Raw genomic sequence first — 24,514 nt, 5'->3', positions numbered from 1 at the left:
CCCTTTTCGGACATAGCTTTTCAAATACTTACCTGTTTTTAAAAACCAGGTTTATTGAAGTGTAACTTCTCTGCACTTCACTGCACATATTTAATGTATACAATTTGATAAGCCTGGCATATGTACATAGCTGTTAAACCATCACTGGAATCCAGATAACACCTATCACATCCAAAAGTTTCCCTGTGCCCTTTGTTTCTTTGTTTGTTTTTGTTTGTTTTTCCCCCTGTGCCCTTTGTAATCCATCTCTCCCTCCTGCTGCTCCCATCTCTACCCCACTCCCTGGACTCCAGGTAGCCACTGACCTGCTTTCTGTCTCTAGAGATCAGTTTCATCTTCTAGAATGTTATGTGAATGGAATCCTCCACTAGGTACTCCTAACTTCAGTCACCTGGCAAGTCATTTTGAGACGTACTCATGTTGTGTGTATCAGCACTTCATTCGTCTTTACTGCTGAGTACTGTTCCATCAACATGCTTAGCTCTTACCCAGAGTGTTCATTTTCCATATTCGTGGCAGACATCTGGAAGATGAAGGGAAAGCTAATCCTGTCCGGATTTGTCTCCCCGGCCCCCTCCCCCCAGCTTCTTGTGCTGGCAGGGAGAAAGATCTAGAAGATGGGGAATGGTGTAGAAGTCCAAAGTAAGTACAGAGTAGAAAAAAGGATTAAAGGAACAGAGAGTGGGATTTAGAAGTGAAGGTTAAGGAGTCATGACGTCTGAAAAGAAAAAGGCAGAGGGATAATTTAAGGCTGTGACTTTTTTCAAATATACAAAAGGTTATTTTTAAAACAGGCAGCCGAATAAGATCTGAACAGGCTCAGCTTGCAGTGAAAGAGCTGAGTGGAATGTAAGGGATCATCCCTCCGGGAAAGCTGACCAGATCCCAACCCCAGTGGCTGTGGGGGGAGGACCAGGCCTGCAGAAGGAGGTGGCTGGATGCACACTAGCCCTTGGCAGGGTCTGCATCTGTGTGGCTTCGAGGTCCCTGGCCAATCTTCGATTTTTACTAGGTTGAGATTTCTTGAGACTCGAAAAGCCTTAGGATGCATTCTGAAGGAATAAGCTTTATATGAATTTCTCTCCTTGAAGACCTGTGTCACCAGGCCCAAATCCTACAGCCTGAGCTCTTGCTTTGCAACCAGCTCTGAAGTTCCTTTCTCTTCCTCATCTAGGGACATGCCGGCCCAGGCCCAGGACCTGGTGGAGCGAATGAAAAACCACCCCGTGAGTACAGGACCCTGGGCCACTCTGAAAGAGCTGTTTCCAGCTATCTGGAGTGGGTTGCATTGGCCCCAAAAGGCCCCTGCTGGTCTTGAAGAGGTGTCAAATGAGCCCGGGGAAGCAGGCCTTACCACCGATGCACCCTGTCTGCTGCCCCTTCCTGACCCCAGGCCATCACAGGAGGGAGCGGAGCTGGCCTTGGCCTTTGGCAGTTTCCCACCTTACCCAAGAATTGGCTTTGCGGAGCCCTATTATGTAAACTCTGAATTCTAAAAATAGGCTGCTCATTCCAATCCTTCCTCCTTCCCGCTCACCCAGCCCCTCGAAGATTTCTCACTGGCACTTTTTAAAATGCTTTGTGTTTAGGCCTTGGAATTCAGAATTCAGCGCCTGGCATGACTCCTGTTATGGTGGTGGCTGAGCCGAAGGCAGGCTCCTTGAGGGCCTCCCCGTTCCCCCCCAACCCCTTCCTACAGGCCAGGTTCTTCCTCCTGTCTCTACCAGTCCCCTCTCCCTGGACTCAGACCAGAAGAGCTCTACCAAGAGGCAGTTCGGGGCTTGTGTTTCTAGTTCCATCTTTTGCCTCCTGCTCCTTTGAAGGCATTTAGATCACATTTCATGGGTATGTTAATACGTTCCATGATGTACTGCAGCTTTCTTAGGATTTCAAAGGAAAAATAGTCATTCTCCCCTGTGTAAGCAGGCACACACACATGCACACACGAAGCCCACTCCCTGGAGCTCCTTGCCAGGCACCGAGGTGAAAGTCAGAGACCCTCTACTTGGTATCTTTTCTCCACTGGGGCACAAGAGGGTGAAGTGGGGAGCGGTGCTGTCTAGCCTGGTGACCATCACCTACATGTGCTCCCCCTCCTCCCCTACTACTAAAGTTTGGACTCAGCACCTTCTGTCCCTTCAGGAAATCGACCTAGAGAGTGACTGGAAGCTGATCACACTCTTCATTGGGAGCAACGACATGTGTCATTACTGCGAGAATCCGGTAGGCCCCTGCCCAACGCCATGGAAGTCACCCTGGCCTGCTGCCCCAGGCACCCCAGCCTTTCCCACTGCTGAGTGGCCCCTAGGACAGTGGCTGCATTGGTTACCCAACTCCAGAAGTGTCTAGATGCACCCAGTCTTCAGGCACTGCTCTTATGTACACAAATACTGTTCTTTGGTATCCAGTGAGTAACTAGCAAGCCTCACCCCACATGTGCTGGAATCCCTACCCATTTTTTGATGTTTTTATGGTGTGTGCGTGTGCACATATGTGCAAGGAGAGGCTGAAACGATGTCATCAACAAGGCTGGATAAAATTAAACCAGTCCCAGTAGGATGGCTTGCTGCCCCAAGAACATCGTGAGCAAACCGGCCTCAGCCAGCCGGCCTACAAACCTATTCCTGATGTTGTTTCTATGGGGAAATATGTCCAGACTTAAAGTCTTTGGGGAGCTGTAACTTTTGGAATACATCTTGTTCTAAGTTGGGGATGTCCTGTATTTTATTTGGCCAAAAAAGAGCAGCTGCCATAACTCAGACACCTCAGTAGAATGTTTGGAGTCACAGGCAGGGGAATAAAGCACATATCACTGCTCATGGCTCAGACCATCTACTGAAGTCTGGATGAGAATTACCCTCCCCCACTCCGTAGCCTTTTCCCCTCTAGCCTCTCCATTACTGCCCAGCCTCTAGAGGCAGAAATGACCCAACCCCAAGGGATTAAATGCCATTGTGTCCTGGACTCAAGAGGGTCCAGGAGGCCAGAAGAGACCCCAGAGCTGCCTGTGGACACTTGGTAACAGGAAAATGCCTCTACTATCCCCAGAATACCTGCCCCTCCTGCAAAGTCAGATTTATATTCCTGAAAGCATCTTTTTGTGGAAAAGACCTGGAGACCACCACCAGGATTAACTCAGGCCATGTTTTAGGAAGGGGCTAAATCAGCCTCCAGTCGAGAAATGGGTCAGAGGAGGAGACTCTTGAACCAAGTCAAAAGGATAGAAGTTAGGGGGAGGTAATGGGGCCAGCATGGGCCATTAGCCCAAAAGAATGAGTGTGTACTCCTCAGGGCACAGACATGGTTCAGAGGCCTGAGGCTGGTGACAGATGGGACCAGAGAAGAGGCAGGGCCCAGCATGGTCAGAGTCTGCCTCTGCATTTGAGATACTGTGGATAGAGGTGGGGTGGGGATTATTCACGGTGGCTAGTAGGGGGTCAAAGGAAGACCAGTATCCCCCAGAACAAGGGCTGGACTTCTCAGCCTGTCTGGTACCATCCTAGCCCCACTGTGCCATCACCCCAAGCCCTCTTGTACTTGTCATCAGACCACTATCCCGGGGCTGACAAGAGCCCCCTGCTCTCTTCACAGGAGGCCCGCTCAGCTGAGGAGTATGTTTGGCATATCAAACAGGCCCTGGACATCCTCTATGAGGAGGTAGGGAAGAGCAAGAGCTGGTGTCTGGGTCCCATTTTCTTCTAGCATCCAACCTCCTCCCTCACTGGGTACATCTAGGAAAGCTGTGTTCAGTGAGATACATGCTGAGCAGAGCCCCCCTGTGAGCAGACACCTGGAGGGGAGATAAGGGAGCAGGGGGTGGGACAGATGCCAAACTCCTCTGCAAGAGAGATTCTGACTGAATTAGACTGTATTGTTGGGTGGCGAAGAGTTTGCCTCTGGAGCCAACTGGCTGAGTCTGGAGCCAGGTACGGTGGCTTCCTAGCAATGCGACTTGGGCCAACCAGCTTGTGTCTCAGCTTCCCACGCTATAAAGTGAGCCATTAAAGAAGACAGCAAATACAAGTCACATCCCCTCCTTGTGGCTCAGTTTCTTTATTGGCAAAACAACTGGGGAGGAGGAAGTTTGATTGTAGCTGAGGCCCTAGGTTCCTTCCAGTAGTAACTGATAGCCCCCACAATGGCCTGGGGACTAACAGAGCTCGTCCCTCTGCTCCCCACAGCTTCCAAGGGCTTTTATCAACGTGGTAGAGGTCATGGAGTTGGCTGGCCTACACCAGAACCAAGGTGGGAAATGTGACCTGCCCCTGGCAGCTCAGTAAGTACACAGTCCCAGGGCGAGGGCGCCTGGGGACAGCAGGGCTCACAGATGCCACCATAGGCAACCATTGCGGGCTTAGCCAGGTGATCCTGTCCAAAGGACAGACCTTGGCAATTGGCCAGGGGCCTGGCAAATCATTTGGAAATACCTCTACAGTATTGAATGCCTACTGTATGCAAGTCACTTTATTTCTCTGGACCCCAGTTCGCTTTGCTGTAAAGCGAGAGGCACAGAACAATGATCCTTTAGGCCCCAAACATGGTCTCTGATTCCAAACTCCAGTGATTGCTCCGTGTTTGAGAGACAGCCTCGGGCCAATGAGCTTCGGAAACAGCCGAAGTCTGTATCTGGCTCTGCCACTGAAGAGCTACGGGATTGCGCACAAGCTACATAACTTCTCTGGGCTTCTTGCTCATCATCTGTCAAATCTTGCAGAGTAGGGAGGATTGAAAGAAATGCATGTGATGTGTTTGGTCCCCATGGGGCAGCCTTTCAGTAAATAGTAACTTTTAGAACAGCCTCGAAAGCCAGGCTTGGATCTAAGGTATGTTGTACAAGAGACAAATTTCTGGCGAGGGCTGGCATTTATTAAAGCTCGGCTGTGATCCTGGAAGGAAGCTGCCATCTTCCGAGGCGACAGGGTCACCCAGAAGTCCTGTGGCTGTTGCTAGGGGAGAGGAGATTCTGAAGGGAGCTGAGGAGTCCTACCTGGGGTCAAATGGATTTGCTGGAGAGGTGACCAGCCTGTTCCCATTCTTGTTGGGCACCAGGTGGTACAGCCAATAGCTGGGAGGGGTGAATGGCCCCTCCAGAACCTTCAGATCTTCCATTCTCCCTGGTCAGTGTGTCTCAAACTAGTTGACCCTCCCAAGAGACTCCCCACTCTGGAGCCCCAAGGGCAAGTCCTAAGCTGCTGGAGGTAGAGCTGGGAGGTCTGAGGAATGGGAAGAAGATAAGGCTTTCATGGCTGTCTTTCCAAACCTCCAGCCCTTCCCTGGAGGAAGCCCAGGCTGGGGCAGGAGCAGCCAGGTGGCAAGAGGACCCAGATATCAGGTGCCAGCTCTCTCACCTTCTCTTTAAACATGCACCTGCTACCCCCAGTGCCCCTGAATTAGACTGTGACCTGGTTCTGGGAATCACCCAAGGCTCTGTTGTGGGGGCACCTGTGTATTTGCACCTGTGTATCCTCCCAAGCAAAGAGCACAGGGTCCAGGCCTCCTTCCTGGGGACGTGGGGTGCTAGCAGCAGTCAGCCAACTGGGTACCTGTCCACAGGAGCAATTGTACCTGCCTCAGACGTTCCCAGGAGAATTCTCTGGAGCTGCAAGAACTGAAGCAAATGAACTGGAACTTCCAGGTGAAGCTGTAACCCCCCCTTCCTGTCCCAGCTGGGGGCTCCCTCTATTCCCCGGGAGCAGGGGGGTTTGCTGAGAGGAAGGCTGCTCCCTAAAGGTAGATCACAGCCCCTGAAACATTTCTCAAGGTGAAGAGAACAATCTCCAAGGGGAAGCTGCAAGAAGCCCTGCCTCCCAGCCCTGGGGACTGGAGTAGATTCCACAGGCTGGGCACCATCCCTCACCCAGAGGAAGGAGGGGAAGTGCCCACTGTCCTGTTGGGCTCCTTCCCTCCCTTCCTCAGATCATAAGGCTTAGCCCAGCCCTGCTTACCTCCATCCCCAATTCTGTGTCCACTTCTGCTCATGCTGTCCCCTCTTGACAGCGCCCCCTCTTCTCCCCCCGAGCCCTGCTGTGACCTCTCCACCTCATGTGCAGGGCATGTCTTCCCGTCTCTTCTGCTTCCCCTGACTAAACTTTGCCCTCAGGTATCTCCCCATATCAGCTTCAGTCTACCTTCACTGACCCTGAAGCCCTAGAGGGTTCTCATATTTTTTGCAGTCCGTCTCATTTTTCCAGATTGACTGTTAAGCTTCTCGAGGAGAAGCACATCTATCCTTTTGACACAGCCGCTCATCCCCCAAGTTCACAGGCATTTTGGGGAGCTGGTGTTGAAATGCTACCCATCTGAGCTGGATCTGAACCCCATGTTCTAACTCAGCTCTTCATGCAGCAAGAATAGGGGATAAATAATCCATTCACCTTTGGCCCAAGCAGTCCTCTCAGACTCAGACCGAGCCTCAGAGACTTTGAAACAGAATGGGTGGTGCTCATGCCTGGGTGCAGACGAAATGAGCACATGCATGTGTGCTAGAGGATCCCTTGAAGTCACCTCTGGCTAGGGTGGGTCCCCCCATCACCACCAACCCCAGGCAGCAGGACTAGAGCTCGTCTGCCCAGTCCTGCCAGGGGCTGAGGAACCTCTTCCCCATCCACAGAGTGGCATCTCCAGGTTGTCCTACTGGCCCCAGTACCTGCAGCGTGAGGACTTCGCAGTGGTTGTGCAGCCTTTCTTCCAAAACACTCTTGTCCCCCTGAACAGTGTAAGCTGTGGGCATTTCTGGGAGGCGCGTGTGTAGAGGCTCTTCTTAGGTGATGTACTTCCTTCTATAGCTGAGCTTTTTCTGACCATATGGTTCCAAGAGGGTTCCCAAGGGGTTGCTTTTTCTGTTTTCTTTTTTTTTAGTATGATTGGAACTTGTAGTTGGAAAGAAAAGGAGAAAATTAACAGTGACCCAGCTCCCCAGGCATGGTCCTGCTATTTGCTCAATTTGGATAGAATGGAAAGCTTCCTAAAGTTTTTTTCTCATGTATTAGGGCAGGGATGTAAAAGGAAAAGGGATGGACTGTGGGTAGATGCAATTCAGGTCCTTTTCAAAGTTCCAAAATTGAGGAGATTTTCCCATCAATATCTCAGCCAAGTGGCAGCAGAATTGAAAGGAATAATGCCCAGGACACGTGCAGGGGTGGGTGGTGGTACCTCTATTCCGCAGGAACATAATCCCTTTGCTTTTGGTCACAGAGAGGGGGCGCTGACCTCACCTTCTTCTCAGAGGACTGTTTCCACTTCTCAGAACGGGGCCATGCCGAGATGGCCATTGCACTCTGGAACAACATGGTGAGTGCCTGAGCGCCCCATACGCTGTGTCCAAGAGGGCAACCCAGGGGTGTTGACCATTCCCCAAAACAGAAAACCTGCTGGCTCCTTTCTCCCCAAAGCTCGAAATGGTGGCACAACTTATTTGTCCTGACAGATTCAACTTTTTAGCAATTCCCAGTACTGGGGCGGGGGGTACAGGGGTGGTGGTGGTGGTGGTAGACAATCTTGTAGTCAGATAAACAAGATGAAATCGGCTTCAACCCCTTTCTATCTGACTTTGGGCAAATGTTCTCTCTTTGATCCTCTGTATCAATATCTGTTAAAAAAAAAAAAAAAAAGAAGTGAAAATGACACAGATCTCAGAAAATTGAGGTAACATGTGCATAGCACCCAACACAATCCTTAGCATTCAAAGAATGCCAGGCCCCATTACCCTAGTCTCAACATGTTCCCAATGATTATTTAAGCATCAAAAAGAAAAGAGCCACCCAGCCTGTTTCCCCAGGCTATCACCTATTCCAGTCTTTTCTTATGAGGATCATGGGGACTGTAGGAAATGCACATACAGCTGAGGGGCCACCTGGCCTTGTGCCCTGCCTCTTCGGGCTGGCCACTCCTCTACAATCAGCCCTGCTGGCACAGAGCTTGACCAGTAACCCCAATAGCTGTATCCTGTTGCACAGAGCAAATGAAATGCCTTTCCAATCCAGTGGCTTCTTTTGATCTTGGCTCAGCGGGTAACCCAATCCCCACCCCAACCTGCATTCCCCCATTTCTCCCATGGTGACTAAACAAATCCACACTCTTGCTTTTACTGCAGTTTCGGGCTGGCTGCCTCTCTGCCAGGATTTCCCTGTGCAAATATTCCCACACCTGCCGCCTCATCCGGCAGGCCCTGCGCTGCCTTCCCCTTAGCCACACCACCTCCTCTCCCCAGAGCAGCATGCCAGCAGGTTCCATCCTTGGCCCAGTTAATCACAGACTCAGCCTTCCTCTCCCTTTGTTTTCCTGCTGTTGACACCACATTCTGCCCACTGCTAAAGCTTTCGTCACACTCTGTCAGCCCAGGACTCGGAACTATAGTCAAAACATCTTTGAATTCCCTCCCACCCAACCTCCACGGGGATCTTGTTCTCCAAAGTTTGCACAGTATCATTCTTGAGAGCAGTTTTGAAGTCCAGTTGTCCTTCACTGATGGAGTCCCATGACTTCAATCCCTCTCCCCAACGAGTGGGTATCTGTGCACTGTCTGATTTGTACCCCCCCCCACCCACCCCCAAGAGCTCAGGGGGATCCACAGATTCTTTTATTTTTTTAAGATTTTATTTATTTATGAGCGACACACAGAGAAAGAGAGAGGCAGAGACACAGGCAGAGGGAGAAGCAGGCTGCATGCAGGGAGCCCGACGTGGGACTCGATCCCAGGTCTCCAGGATCATGCCCCGGGCTGCAGGCGGCGCTAAACCACTGCGTGCCACCAGGGCCGCCCAGATTCACAGATTTTAAGAAGGGCCTGAGATGCTAAAGCCCCTTCACCTTTCCTTCTCAGCATTTCCATCAGGGTAGGTGTGGTCTTCCTACCTGCGGCACTCCCAGCCCACGTAATGCCCTGGTGCTCCAGGAGTTTTCTGGGGCATGATGACCAGATCAATGACCTGAACACAGTCAGGCCTATTGGTCTTGGTTTCTTTCTGCATGAATTAACAACACAGCTCTAGTCTCCTCTTCCAAAGCAGCTGGGTGGTTCTCCCCATTGGCCCAGGCCTGAGGCTTTTATACATAAAGGCAAGTGGGAGGGGATAAGGTAGGAAAACAAAAGGTGAACGCTGCCATAGAGCCATATTGGTAACACTACCCAACCGGTCAGTCCAGGGCTCCCAGCTACCATTGTCCTACCCATGCCCCTAATTTTACAAAACAAAGCAAAACTAAACTGAAATCATCTAAGAGTGTTTTATCCTGTGCTATATAATTTGGGGGAGTAATTATATAGTCCAGTGTTTTCATCCCAAACCATCGCAGATATAAACCTATTACATCATGCCAACTTTTCAGATCACTTCCTTCTGGTGACCCCTAGAGCGACATATAGATAGGCCATTGGAACTCGAGAAGATCTTGCAGAATGCTCTGGAACTAGGGAGCTAAAGCACTTTGACCTGGGATCACACAGCCAGTTCTCGGCCAAGCAGAGATTAGAACCCACGTCAAATCCCCTAGTGTCCTGGCCACAGCACCCACCAGCCTTCCCACCCCCAACTGGGTCAGCACATATATAACCAGTGAATTCACGTCTCACTCCAAGAGTCTGATGACATAGTGTCTGCAGGCTTTGGCCAACGCTCACAGGCTACCCTACTGCAGCAACAAATACACTTCTAGACTATTTCATCTCCTGCCCCTCTGCTCAACAGATTATGCCTCCTCCGGAGACCTGTGCAAAGCCAAATCCAGAAACACCAGTAGCACAAGGCAGTGTTTTCATCTTCCTTTTTCCTTCTTCTTTTTTTTTTTTCCTTTTTTCCTTCTTTTCTCTGACGCCTATTTCCGACTGCTGCCTTTTCTCCCCTAGAAATCTTGCTGTACTCTGACATTTGCATCCCTCTAGGTGCTGGGTGACCTCCTAATTGATGACCCTGACTCTAATGGTTAACCACGCCATTAGAACAGCGATGCTCAGCTCTGATTAGAGGTTAGAATAATCCAGAGGTTATTAATACTGGCAGTCAGTTTGGCATAGCCATTAAGGCTGAACATCTGGATTCCCTTTGACCCCGTGATCCCATCCCTGTGTATATCCCCAACAGAAACATACACGTGGGCTCAAACAAAAGATGCATGCTCAAACAAAAGAATTTTCACAGCAGCGCCATCCATAATCCCCAGGCAGGATGCTCCCCAAATGTGCACCAATAGAATGGATAATCAAAATGTGGCATATTTATGTAATGGAGTACCTTACAGCACAGAGAATAAGCAAACTTTAGCCAAATGCAACTAGGTCTATAAATTTCAAAAACAAGCAAATTAATATATGGTCTTTGGGTGGGGGGAAAGATAGTACTGGAAAAGAGTGGGAGGGGAGCTTCTGAGTGCTGGTAATATTCTGTACCTTAATTTGGCTGCTGGTTGCATGAGTTCCTTCATTTTACCATAATTTATCAGCTGTTCATCTATGATTTATACTTGTTTCTATATATAAGTTAGCTTCAATAAAAAATTGACTTTAAAATGATAACCGAAACACCACACTATTTAGTGCCTGGACCTCATCTCCAGAAATTCTGGATTAGTCTGGGGTAGCACCTGGGTTCAGTAGCTTGCAGAAGCTCCCCTGTATTATTATTATTGTACAGTGTTTACAAACCACTGCATTAGATCTCTTCACTAGGGCAGCCACAGGAATCTGTTTAATTAAATATCTGACCAAACTTCCACGGCCTGCCCCTCCCCAAAGGGGAAAGGCCAGGCCCCTTAGCATAGCACACCAGGCCTTCGGAGACTTGGCCCCAATTAACCTCTCCAACAGTCACTCCCACACCCCTCTGATTGGCAGTTGGGCAGTCTAGTGAGGAGTGAAGTTTCCTGCACCACCCATGGTATCTCATGGGTCTGTGGGTCTGCTCTTGCTCATCCCCTTATTGTGGACTGCCCTTCTTCTCCTAATTCATAGCCACTTGAACATTCAAATCAGGTGCCAAAACAAACAAACAAATCAGGTGACAGCTCCTACAGGAAGCCTTCCTTGAATCCCCAAAACAAACTAGAGGCCCACCCAGCTCACCACACCCTGCCCCAGTTATTTGCCACATGGTTGGTATCTGCAGTATCTGGCTTAGGAAAGGTGGGTTCTAGGAGAAACAACTTCATTTCCTGTGGCCAGCCCCAAGCCTTCTTGCCTGAGCTTCTCCACTGAGGACTCTGACTCCATTTCATCTACACATTCCCTTACCCATTGAGCATCACTATGCAGTGGGGACTACCCCAGGTGCTGGGGAACGGAACATCCTTGCACTCATGGGGAAAGGACAGACGAAATGCAACACATCAGTAAGACTGTCTGACTATATTCGGAGCTTAAAAAAAAAAAAAAAAAAGGCCAGGTAATGTTACAGTAATGGTGGGTTAGAGGGAGGCATCACCAAGTGACATATGAACTGAGAACTGAATGTCAAGGATCTGCCAGGCCTGCGGAAGTCTAGGGCCAGAGTTCCAGGCAGAAGAAATAGGACCTGTGCGGGCCCGAAGTCAGGAATGAGTTTGAAGTGCCTGAGCAGCATAAGGGCCAGTGTAACTGGAGGGAAGTGAGCAAGGTCATAGGGGTGAGTAAGAGTAGGGCCAGGTCCTTGGATGGCTTCCAAAAAGGGAGCCAAAGGATCTGGTTTGCCCTCTGGCTGCCATGTGGCAGGAGACTTGAGGGAAGGAAGAATAGAATTAGATCAGGAGGTGGCTACTGGAGCCCAGGTGAAAGATGAAGGTGGATGGGCCCAGGGTGATGACACTGGAAAAGGAGAGAAGTGGTCAGATTTGAGATAGATTTTAGATGAAGTACAAAAGGGAGAAAAAAAAAAAAAAAAGGAGGTGGGTAAGGGGATTGGTTAACTAGGTGATGGGGATGAAGGCGTGTACTTGTGATGAGCACTGGGTGTTGTATGGAAGTGTTTTGTTGTTTTTTTTTAATTTTTTTAAAAATTTATTTATGTAGTCATACAGAGAGAGAGAGAGAGAGAGAGAGAGAGAGAGGCAGAGACATAGGCAGAGGGAGAAGCAGGATCCATGCACCGGGAGCCTGACGTGGGATTCGATCCCGGTCTCCAGGATCGCGCCCTGGGCCAAAGGCAGGCGCCAAACCGCTGTGCCACCCAGGGATCCCTGTATGGAAGTGTTGAATCACTATGTTGTACACTAGTATTACACTGTATGTTAACTGGAATTCAAAAGAAAAGGAACAAATGAGGACTCCTCCATTTGGGGTCAAGGAAATTGGGTAGATGGGTGAGGTGGTGGAGAGAAATAGGCTTGGGGGCAGGGGGAGAGAGAAATCAGTGCAGTCATCAAACCCACATGATCTTTATCTTCCTCTGTGCCAGTTAGTTCCTGGGCTCGTGGAATGTCAGGAAATCAGCCAACCCAACCTTGAGCATCTATACTGTCACTCGGTAGCATTTCCTTTACAATGAGTATGTGCCTCCTCAGCTCTAAGAAAGTAGAAACAAGGGGCACCTGGGTGTGGGACGTCTGGGTGGCTCAGCGGTGTAGCAACTCCCTTTGGCCCAGGGCATGATCCTGGAGTCCCAGGAACGAGTCCCAAGTTGGACTCCCTGCATGGAGCCTGCTTCTCCCTCTGCCTGTGTCTCTGCCCATCTGTCTCTCTCGAATAAGTAAACAAAATCTTTTTTAAAAAATAAAATTAAATAAATAAATAAATAAATAAATAAATAAATAAATAAATAAATAAAGGGGCATCTAGGTGGCTCAGTCTTAAGCATCTGCCTTCAGCTCAAGTCATGATCCCAGGGTTTTGGGATAGAGCCCCACATTGCATTGGGCTCCCTGCTCAGTGGAGAGTCTGCTTCTCCCTCTCCTTCCCCCTACTCATGCTCTCTCTCTCTCTCTCTCTCTCTCTCTCTCAAATCTTACAAAAAAAAAAGAAGAAAAAAGTAGAAATGATACATAAGTAAACTACCTCCTGCTCAGCATGCTTTCATTTCATCTTCTCATCTGATGCTTGCAACAGCCGAATGTGGATTGTCGGGCAGCTTGGGAGCCTGCGTAGCACCTCACAGCTCTTAGCAGCAGAGCCAGGACCCCAAGGGGTGTGTCCACTGTTCTGCCAGTCACCGTGTGTCTCGTTCAGGACCAGAGCAGCTGTGGGACAACAGAAAGCAAGGTCACGGGCAAGGTGTGGTTATTAGCTGGCATAGCATCCTTTCACTTTCCTCACAGGCAGTCCCTGGGGGTCAGGAGCAAAGGGGCTCAGGACCAGGCAGAGAAGCAGATTCTAAGGGTAGATGCTACACCGTCAGGATTCTCAGTGCAGGCCATGTGTCAGGGGGCAGGCTGTTGACTAAGGATGCTGGGAAGGGGTGAACAGTGGCTTCTAGCTCACTCTCAGAGGATCTCAGGATTAAAAGTATTAAGCAGAACCTCTCTGAACAAAAATTGCTCCAGGGATGTTTCAAGTAAACCTCTATATCCATGTGAAAAACATACCTGGTAGTAGCTCAAGGGAGAAACTTCAATTTCTTAAGGTTGACAAGCCAAGAATAGTAACCAATATGTTCTCAAAGTTTTTCTGAAAGTGACTCGCCCCACACACTTAGAGTTGGTAAATATGATTACCACCATTTCATAAAATTGCAAATGTGGTGTGTCTGTAACCACAACCACCCAGAAAGGAAGCATGAGATGGAAGTTCTGGGTCAAGCCTTTCTACATACTCACTATGGTGGGACTTACCAGGGTCGGTCTGCTGGGCCTCAGGGTCCTCCTTGGTCAATCCTGGGCACATATTCAGGGTCCAGAAGTCAGGTCCAGCTCTGGCCCAGGGCAGCTGGGATCTGCTGTGAATCTTGCACTTATTGCTGGTGTCAACCCACCCTTGCAGAGGGAGGGAGTCAGGTAGAGATGCTCCTCCAACTGAAAGGTCTACCTGCAGTGGAGGAAATCATGGTTTCCTTTCCTCAGCTGGAACCAGTGGGCCAGAAGACAACCTCCAACAACTTCACCCACAGCCGAACCAAACTCAAGTGCCCCTCTCCTGTGAGTAAATGTCCTAACATCCTGCCTGTCCTGTCCAGTGTGAAACAGATGCTTGGGAGAATGGGGTGGTCCCCAAAACCTCCAGGCACAAAGGAGGTCCCTGGGAGCTTTTACATCAGGCACTTCATTCACTGGCACCATTCTCAAATCTCACCATTCATCCTTGTCCCTGAGATGTCACAGCTCCTCAGGGTGTGGGATGGAAAGAGCAATAGGTCTCATGGGTGCAGCACTCATGAGAGGAAGATGAATGAGCAGTGGTGCAGTAGCAGGGGGGTGGGGGGTGTGTAGAGAGAAATAGACATTGTGCCTGTCCTGGGAGCCTGTACCCTTCCTTCCTCCCTTCCCCACACATTCTCTCTTACTACCCTCACCTGGACTTCTGACCAAGCTCCTAATATGCTCCCCAGCTCTTCCCTCCTTTTCCTGTGCATCCTGTGACCACTGCCAGGCACTATGTGGCTTACATAGAAGGTCACTCAAGTCTTATCAAGGCTGCTTGAAACCCTTCCCTGGTCCCAGCTACCCACTGGAGCATCCAGAGGGGAGGCCCAGCTTCCTCTATGGCCATTGATATGTTATGTTCCTAGAAAAAAGGGGAGCTTCCCAGACACGGCCCACAATTCCCAGGTCTGTTCCCTCACTCCACCATCTGCTCCTCCTGGAGGCTCATCCCATCTCTGCCCAAGGGAGACAGCCACAGCCTTCCAGGCTCAGGTGCTGCCCAACTAGACTACTGTTCCCTTCCCTCACCCTACTGCTGCTGCCTTTGAAACACCTGTGTTGGTCTCTTTCCTGTTTATACCTCTCAAAAGACACGACCCAGGCTCCTTTGTGATGTGCTTACTTCTGAACGTGGCCTATTGGCCAATGGGACCATGACTGTGGTCACATCTTAACCCTTAGGTACTCTCTCAGCTCCTAACCAGAGCTCCATATCATGTTCCTCATGGAGGAATGAGAGAATCCAGGGAGGCAGAACCAAACATCTCCCCTCAGGGCCTTCCTCATGCTTGGTCCTCTAAGCAGCTGACTATTGTCCCTGCTCCTGGGGAACTCCTAAGGGAGGATGGGCACAGTGGTGGCCTAGAGGAAACAGAGGTGGGGGCTCTGCAGCCCCCAGGACTCTCTTCCTTTGGTCACCTATTGGTTCCCAATCTTTCAAAATCTGGTTGACAGAGAGGAGGTGCTGGTGAGAAACTGAGGGAGGTTAGCTAGGTATTGACCACTTTGCAGACCCATCCTCATTCAGAAGGTTTGGGCACAGTATAGATGCAGGAGGCTTACAAACTGGGGGATGAATGTGAAAACATGCAAGGTTATCACACCATCACCATGATAGGGACTAAGCAAGCTTGATGTGGACAGATGGGTGGCTTTCCGAGGCCCTTAACCCCGACCCTCTCCTTCTCCACAGGAGAGCCCTTACCTCCACACCCTGAGGAACAGCCAGCTCCTCCAAGACCATTCTGAAGCAGGCCCCAACGTGCTCTCCTGGGCCGTGCCTGTGGCGGCAGGAGGCGGCCTTGTACTTGGTGTTGGCACAGTGATGGCCTGGAGAGCCTTAAGAGGTCACCAGAGGGAAAATCCTCCAATGAGCCTGCGCACTATGAGTTTCTAAGCCTCCAGCCACATGCACGTGCTCATCCTAAATTCCCCAGCCACACTCCTCACCAGCCCTCTACCTCAGCCACCTTGGCCACCACAGAGAGCTTCAACACCTGGTGACATAGGAAGCCAAAGGGACAGTCACGACTCTTTGGGGCCTGGGGCCTACACTCCTGGAATTGCCAAATTTAAATAAAGGCCAAAGCCATTCTATTCTTGGGTTAGCCTGTTTGAAGCTCTCACTTTCCATCTGTTGTGCAGCGCAGGTGTGCGAGCTCTAGTCTTTCATTATCCTGTCTCAGCTGGAGCTGCCCCAGAGATGGCCAACCAGAGTGCAGACTTGCCTCTGTCAGGCCTGGCACCCCAGGAGCAGATCCTCCATCACCGAACCCACTATTTAAAAGGTGGGAAAAATGCTGGCCATCAGGTGGTGGCTAGAATATTGGAGCTGGCTGGCCATCATTCAAGTACAATCGAACACGAAGCTTTTATATACTCGTTTGGGACACAAGATAATGTGGAACGCTGTGGTACCTCCAAGGCTGTGGTACCTGGCTGAGAAGACAAACTCCTTCAAAAAAAAAAAAGCAAGAAACTCCATGTTGCATAGTGCAATGCTGTTCTGGTACACTGGTAGGTAAATAGGTCTGATCGCTCTGAGCATAGGAGGAGTTCCTTGAGGAAAGTTATCTGGAAGAGAAAAACTGAAATATCTTAAAAAAAAAAAAAAAAGGATTGGACATGAAACTTAATTTATCTCATTTAACTGATTTTCTCAAGTGCTAACCTTAGGAAAGAATTGCTCTTGTTACACTACCAGAATTTGGGGAATACTCTAGAGAGAGTCCAGTAATACAGGCTACATTCATCGAGCCCCTGGTAGGGCACAAGGCCCTGAGCTAGATGTCTTACACAGATTCTCTCTATGCTGCACAAAATCCCAGGGAAGGAGTGAGGAAAAATGGAGGTGCTAGTTGCACTATATTGTAAATGCACTAAATGCCACCAAATTGTTCACTCTAAAATGGCAAATTGTAAGTCCTGTGTATTTCACCTCAAAAAACACAAAAGAGAATTCACTATCATCTGCATTCTAAGTACCTCTCTGATCCCAAAGCTTGGGATGACAAAAAAAAAAAAAAATTAGAAAGCCCAGACATAGGGATGCCTGGGTGGCTCAGCAATTGAGCATCTGCCTTCAGATCAGGGTGTGATCCTGGGTCTGGGGATCGAGTCCCACATCAGGTTCCCTGCAAGGAGCCTTCTCTCCCTCTATGTCTCTGCGTGTCTCTCGTGAATAAATACATAAAATCTTGAAAGAAAGAAAAAAGGGAAGGAAGGAAAAAAGGAAAGAAACAAACAAACCCAGACATACCATTTGAATGTGTAGCCTTCAGAGCAAACCCCATCACCAGCCAGTTTCTCATAGCTCATCTGTAAGACTGGAATCAGAGTAGTCATTCTGCTTGCCTCATAGCACTGCTGGAAATGCTCTGCAACTCTAGAATACTGCACACATAAAAGGGGGTTGTTTTCTCCTTTGTGAAGAGTTGGGATAGGATCCAGATTGTCAGGGGAGTAGAGAGGTACAGAGATGGGTTTGGGAATTGGGCAGGAATGTATTAATGAAGACTGCCTGCCTTACCTCCATCATCTTATCTCTTTGGCAAGCAGAACAGAGTCCCCAAAAAACCTAGATCCAGGACCAGTGTTCATTTGGGCTTCAATTTCTATTTCTGTCTCTGGGAACAGCATACCTGTCCCATTTCTTCTATGGACCAAAAAACACAATGACTGAATCATACATGTCCTATATGTGACCTGCCACATCCCAACTTGTGCCCCTGGCTTGCCATGATTAACAGCAAAGATGACCCATGAATTCCAAAAGTCCAGCACCACCATGCCCTTTTTTCCTATTCCTCTAGTTTTCATTCCTCCAATAGCTCCTACCTCAAGAATCATGGAATTCATAACCACAAGTCTGTCCTCACTTGGGTTGGAATTTATGATACCTGAGTAATCCAGGAGCCCCTAGTCTAAAAAACTAACCAAAAAAAAAAAAAAGATCCTAGCCTGGTGACCAAGGATACACATGGCAGAAACAGAGATACAAGCATGAGCCAGGCCCTAAACTCCCCCCAAATACATACTAAAAAGCCAGAAATTTAAAATATGTGAGTCACTACTTGTACCTGGAAGTAATCTATACACATTGAATGCATGCCACGTTCCTCCCCTTTGGGAAAATGATCCATCTAGTGGGGGATAACACCCATGGCCACACCATGAATGAAGCCACCAAATCCTGCTCCATGGTGCTCTCCACAGAGAGTTTTAAGTTCAAAAGAGATCAGTGTGGATTAAACTTTGTCAAAAGTCTTCTCCATGAAGGACCTGGAAACTTGAACTCTGAAGGATGGGAGAGGACTTGGTCAGAGGCAGCCAAGAATGGGGTTTAGACTAGACAAAATCCATCTACGGAGAAGCCAATAAGTGTGGTGTGCACAGGGGATAACAAGCCGGAAAAGCAAGGCTGGTGGATCCAGACACAGCCAGATTAGGGGACATCATGGAAAGGAGTTCACAGCGACTCAATTCTTGCAATGGTTGTACTGTCCGACTGCATTGGATTTATACGAAAGAGTAGTACAAAGAAAAATAATACCAGTACCAGTAAAAGCTGACAGAGTGCTGACACTACGAAAGACAACATGGCACAGGGTTATTAAGCCTCACATCCCTATTATCTTCCTCTTTTCCTCTTTAAAATAACTAAAGAGAAAAAAAACCCAGATTCAAAGAAGTGGGAACTGGCCTAGAGTTATACTTGCATTACAAAATGAACACCCATCCAAATGAATACTGGTGTCCAGGTTGGGGGAAGAACCTGGAAATACAAGACAGGTGATTCTAGAAGGGAAGTAAGCCAAATTGTAAATAAGTGTGTTGTAAAATAAAAACCTAGCCCAGGGGATATTATCCTCCCAAGGCTGGGATGACACCAGGAGTTTCTCTACTTCCAACTGGTCTGAAGAAGCCAGGATCGAGTCCGCGCATCAGGCTCCCTGTATGGAGCCTGCTTCTCCCTCTGCCTGTGTCTCTGCCTCTCTCTGTTTCTCATGAATAAATAAATATTTTTTTTAAATAAAATAAAAAGATCTTTAAAACAAAAAAACGAAAAAAACTCCAATAGTTAAAAAAACAGGTATTCAGTAATTAACTCCCTTCCCATAATAGCATTAATTCTAATAGCTTATTCAAGGGGCTTTATGAAACAACCATGATAATAAAAACAAATTTGGCACCTTACAATTTACAAAGCACTTTTATACAGTCTCCTTTGATCCTTACAAAGACTTGGAAGCAAAATACAGTATTGTGAAGAAAAAATAGCCCAAACTTGGAAAGACGGCAGAAGAGTGACATGTCGAGGTTATTAACAAACTCATCTAAGAAATATTTAGTTATCTAGAATATACCTGCATTTGACTTTGCTGTTTACTATTTGATTAGAGCCCACATACTATGAAATTTCTGTTGACTGTGGATTTCTGACTGATGATAAAAAGATTACCTCAAGGCTACAGTTTTATCACCCTGTTGGACATTAACCAGTTTTGTATCTATTAGCAATATCATTTCAGCATTTCTGTGACCAACTAACAATGTAAATCTCCAGTCCTCAAATTCTCCCTTGATCCAGGCTTAGCCATCTCAATGATTCGCTCATTAATTACTGAAAGTCTTTGACACGTGTTCATCCTATTGTTGCATGAAAATAGCATTTTTAATTTTTTAAAAATTAAAAAGGAATGGCTTTTAAAATAACTAATGAGAAAACAAATTTTTTAAAAATTACAAGAAAATGTATGAAACCTAAAGTATCATTAAAACCTAGTAAAGTTGAACAAGTGGGAATGGACGCGCCAGTAAGTCCATCTCTAGGTAACAGTTCCCAAAGAAAACATTTGCAAACACATCTCTCTCGGGAGGGAACATTCACAGCAGTGTTTCATAAGAACAATGAAACTGGAAACAGATCGGTGTCCATCAACAGCGGATTGGGAAAATAATTTACGGTATACTAACCCAGTAGAGCATTTATGCATCAGTGAAAAATGAATCATGACGGTTGCATTCATCAACGCGGGTGAATCTTACATACAATGTTGAAAGTTTTACAAAGAATACATGTAACATGATTCTACTTAAATATGGAGACAGGTAGTGAACATGGTCAAGGAAATCAGTGTAACAATATCCTAAAAATCAGTAAAGTTACCTTTGAAAAGAGAGGATAGTGATGAGGACGGATTCATGGAGGACTTCAGGGACACTAGAATTGTGACTTCTTAATGTGAACTTGCTTGATAACTGTTCTTTAAATTGAATTTATGTGCATTTCCAACTTTTTATGTATATATATTTCATCATATGTTTGAGTTTAAAAAACTAAGGAAGACGTTTTATACAAGAACTGAGCTAAATTAAGTTGCCTATTTATTCATTGACCAGTTGGAGGGAGCCATTTTAGGCTTTCAAGCCTAAAGACATACCCAGAAAAACTTCCACTTTCCCAGCCAAGGTGGAAAGGCTGTTCCCAAGGGTCATATAGAGAACTTAAATGAGCATTCATCACAAAGTTGCCACAGAAAAAAAACAAAAAAACAAAAAACAAAGTCGCCACAGCAAAGGAAACATAAGTCAAAGTTGACCTTGGAAAAAAGGACCCTGCATCAGGGCAGGCCTCAGATTCAGCTGGCCATGGACCCAGCCTCCCAGAAGCAGGCCGGTTTGGGGCCAGCACCCCAGCAACAAGGCACTCATGCATGGCAGCAAGAGCTCACCAGGCTTCAGCAGGAGGAGGCCACTCAAGTGCACACGTCCTGTATCTCTGTGCAATGTCCAGAAGACTTGTCACTATGAGCTAGTTCCACAACTAGGGCAGCTGGCACTGTGACAGACCAAGGGACAAGGGAATGTGTACCCTCCTGAAGGGGCCCCAAGTCCACCTCTGTGGAGCCCTGGCCATGCCAACCCATGACAGGCAGACAAGTGTGCTGCCATCAGGGTGCTCTCACGTGGTGTGTGTGTGTTGGCGGCGGGAGGGGGGGTGGCAGGGCAGGTATGGGAAAGAAAGGCAGGACAAAGACAGGTAGGGAGAGAACAGACACTTCCCTAATTATTATGTTCCTCACGGACAATGCTTCCCTCATTTGAATTTCATTCTTCATGACCAACTAAAGCCTCAAGCACCGCCAGGCTCGGTGACTGAAGAATCCACCACAAGCGACAGGTAGGAGAGCAGGAGTTCAGACAGGAGCAAACAGGGTTCTGACCCTGGATTATTAGAAATAACCCTATTTCTTAAACTGTAATCAAATAGTGATAATGTCTACTTTAAAAGGCTGTTTATGGATTAAGTGAGAAAACATTATGAGACAAGGTTCTGGCAGAGGAGCTGCTTGATGAACAGGAGCTGCATGATGCTCCTCCCCTGTGTACGACCTGCGCTGGATGTCTGTCCATGAGTCCTACTATCCCGGCCCTCGGCAGCGCATCGCCCACCCCAGTTCTCCATACATTCTCAACCTGAGCCTGGAATAAAAGGATTGGCACCTTCTGGCAGAGGCTCAGTCTGGAGCTGGCACCAAAGGGGAGGCTGTAGCCCTGGGTCCCACCCTCAGAAGTGAGCAAGGCAGCCCCAGGGCAGGCCTCCGGCTCTTCCTTTCAGAGCATCGTTAAATTCAACCTTAATTTGTCTTTACTGATATTCCAGAAGGCTGATGGTATGGTCTCCTCTCAAATGCTATCATCTTGGGTTGGCCCTGCACTTGGGGAACATCCCAGGATCCAGGATACGAGGGGAACAAGCTCTCACTACCTGTTCCCAAATCACATGAGCAGCAGCTGCCTCCTCGGCCCACTCTGGCATATTAGAGTCCCCTGGCAAAGCCCAGGCTTAGGTGAAGTCCATTTCTAACCTCTACTTCAAAGGTCAAAGTGGGCCTGGGGTTTAGAGCCATAGCCGCTGGAACAAGCTTCCAAGCCATCTCTCCCCAGGACCAGCCCACCCTGGCCTAGCGGCATTGCTGGCTACATAGTTCAGTGTCAAGTCCAAAATTAAAATATGAGGCCCCTCGTTGAGAATTTAACAATTTTAAGATGGTGATAGCAGAGCATTAAGAGCAGCATAGGGCCCTTCTGGGAATGGGGTCCTGTGTGACTCACAGGTCACATGCCCACAAAGCGGTCCCCGCCCCTAGAGCATTTAGTGCCTTGTGCTCTCAAAAGCCAGAGTGACAAACCATCACTGCACCCCTGGCCCCTGTCCAAGGGGAGGAGAAAGGAGGCAGCCATGGGGTGTCAACCACCCAGAGAGCTAGGTGCCCAGGGCCCCATGGCCCAGCAGAGCAGGCCCCACACAAAGGAGGCCTACAGGGCAGCTTGGTTTTTTCCACTTGCTAGAAAAATAGCTCAGAGCATATCTCCTGTGACCAGCAAATCAATGATAACGTCATTATAGATGGAGGCTCAATTTCGACCTTTTTTCCGGTTCTATTTTTGTAACTCATTTTACACAGTAGGGGACATGCTCAAGATCTCTTTGGGCCTCAAATCCCCTGGGGAGACACAAGAACATAAGCAGTTTCCCGAATTGTCCCCAGGGCAGTCCTCCTTCCAGAAGGCCTCACTGGCACCTGTGACGCCAGCCCCAGGCTGGCTCTGGATCCCCCCCTGAGTGCTATGGGAGTTCAGGGAGGTGCCAAGCCCAGAGCATCACCCGGCACCAAATGAACACTCAACAAATTTAACTACTATTATTCATATGAAGCTCCTCTGTTTTTTATTTCATTTGCTCTCGTTGCTCTGCCAAATGGTTATTTATTTATTCCGGCTTTCCATCCCCACCTCACCCCCACCCCACCCAGTGGATGTTTAGGTTATTTCTAGGACACAAACACTGTCACCAATAAGTGTCTTTATTCACTTAAATCAGTCAGCCAGCCTGTCAGCCTTTAGAACTGAGCCCCATTCTCACATGTCCTGGGCAGGGCATTGGGAAACCCCCACAAGGACGACACAGGTCACTTTCAAAGGTTTTACAGGCTGCTGTAGTGCCTTTATACTACATACCTACAAATGTTAGCACATAGACCCCAGTGTAGACACCCTTATTTGTAAGTTATAGATTTAACTATATCTATCTTAAGACAGTCACAAAAATAGAAAATTTTCAAGATAAAAATGAAATACCTATTTTGCTCTTGGGCAAATACTAGTATTTCGGGGGGTAGTGTTTTGAGTGAATAATTCCACTGCTTTTTAAAAATCTTGATTTAAAGCTTTGTAATGTAACTATTCATAGGTCTGGAATTAATTTTATTGCTGAACTTGCTTTCAAAGGTTGTCCTAGCTAAAAAAAAATATCTGGCAAAGATGGGTAGCTCCAAACGGAAGACAGACCTTGTTAGTTGTACTAAATCATGATTCTCATTCAGTTATACAAAGATTTTTGTTGAAATGTCACTAATAAAAGATCCTTCTACCTGATGTCCATCTTTTTATCTAGCAACTTCTAAGGTGTCCTATTTTTCACAAATGGGTTCAAACCACATGGATATACTTCATTTTGAGATTTCAGAAATGGATTTATAAAGTTTACTTCTTAGTTTTTGTTTAACTTACAAAGTTTTTAGATGCTCATTATGGTCAGCTACAGAGCAACATAACAGTCACATTTCCAAGCATCTGTTTTCTTTTTTAAAAGATTTATTTATTCATAAGACACACAGAGAGAAGCAGGGACATAGGCAGAGGGAAAAGCAGGCTCCCTAAGGGGAACCTGGTGCAGAACTCGATCCCAGGACCTTGGAATCATGACCTGAGCCAAGGCAGATGTTCAACCATGGAGCCACCCACGTGCCCCACCAAACATCTGTTTTCAAATCAACTCCCACCTCTACCTAGGTTTTTTAAAAGCACCTTAGCATACCACATTCCACAAGTTACTTTTGAAAAGCAATCACTTTCTCCCCTTTTCCATAAAGTGAGGGGTTTTTTTTCCTAAAATATTTGCTAGGTGACCTACTGACTGACAACCAATTGTCATCATACAAAAGGTCAGCAAGTTTGAAACAGGTGCCTATTAATAAAAAAATGCATAATTCATCTTCAAGTTTGATGGCTCTTAAAAGCATGTTGCCAAAATACTTTCATGGTGATTTCCCAGCTCATTACAAAACATTATAAAGATTCTCTTATACTTTAAAATCTTGTTTTTGTAACAATTATCACACTGATGATAGGCTATCTCATTTTGGGCACTCCTGGTTTTGCTGCACTAGCTCACCAATGAATGATAGGGTGAAAGAATTTCACCAGTGGTGCTGTATTTGTATTCTTCTCACCCAGGAATGTTTATTCTAGTCAAAGAAATAACTGCTTGTGTGAGGACACTTCCATGGTTTTTCCAAAGCATTATTTTATTAAAGTAGTTTTCTACTGAGAATATATCTTCACTGATACATTTTTAATGGTACATGAGCACGCGCGCGCACACACACACACACACACACACACAGCAACTGTATGTAAAGCTCAAATAATCCAACAAATACCATAGGCTAAGATATGTTGGTTTTTTTTTTAAATCCCTATTTTATCCAGATGCCCAACACTTCATAATTTGTTCTAACACTTGGCAATGTTTTCTCTGCCTCTTCCAACAGTGTATGCAGACAAGTACCTATTCCTTTTGTGCTGTGTGGTTTCCCTGGTTTTATTTTAGTCCTTATGGCATGTGGCTCTTTGCCTCTGCTAGAGAGAAAACTAAAGGGAAAAAAATACCTCTAAATGTCTTTCATTG

General features: G+C 47.4%; 1 protein-coding gene across 1 annotated transcript in view; it reads left to right on the top strand.

Moving 5' to 3' along the window:
- Window positions 1-15,855, top strand: part of PLB1 (phospholipase B1) — a 194,555-nt gene extending 178,700 nt beyond the window's left edge. The window contains exons 49-57 of the mRNA XM_041757008.1: window positions 1,175-1,226; window positions 2,143-2,223; window positions 3,592-3,657; window positions 4,182-4,276; window positions 5,554-5,635; window positions 6,611-6,715; window positions 7,195-7,290; window positions 13,960-14,034; window positions 15,452-15,855. Of these exons, the coding sequence (XP_041612942.1) occupies window positions 1,175-1,226; window positions 2,143-2,223; window positions 3,592-3,657; window positions 4,182-4,276; window positions 5,554-5,635; window positions 6,611-6,715; window positions 7,195-7,290; window positions 13,960-14,034; window positions 15,452-15,655 (856 nt within the window). The 3' untranslated portion in view covers window positions 15,656-15,855. The remainder of the gene's footprint in view (window positions 1-1,174; window positions 1,227-2,142; window positions 2,224-3,591; window positions 3,658-4,181; window positions 4,277-5,553; window positions 5,636-6,610; window positions 6,716-7,194; window positions 7,291-13,959; window positions 14,035-15,451) is intronic.
- The last annotated feature ends 8,659 nt before the right edge of the window (window positions 15,856-24,514 follow it).

Source organism: Vulpes lagopus, chromosome 5 (assembly GCF_018345385.1).
Source record: "Vulpes lagopus strain Blue_001 chromosome 5, ASM1834538v1, whole genome shotgun sequence".
In the NCBI taxonomy this organism is placed as follows: Eukaryota; Metazoa; Chordata; class Mammalia; order Carnivora; family Canidae; genus Vulpes; species Vulpes lagopus.
The sequence above is the reverse complement of the archived record's forward strand: the minus strand, read 5'-3'. Positions and strand labels throughout refer to the sequence as shown.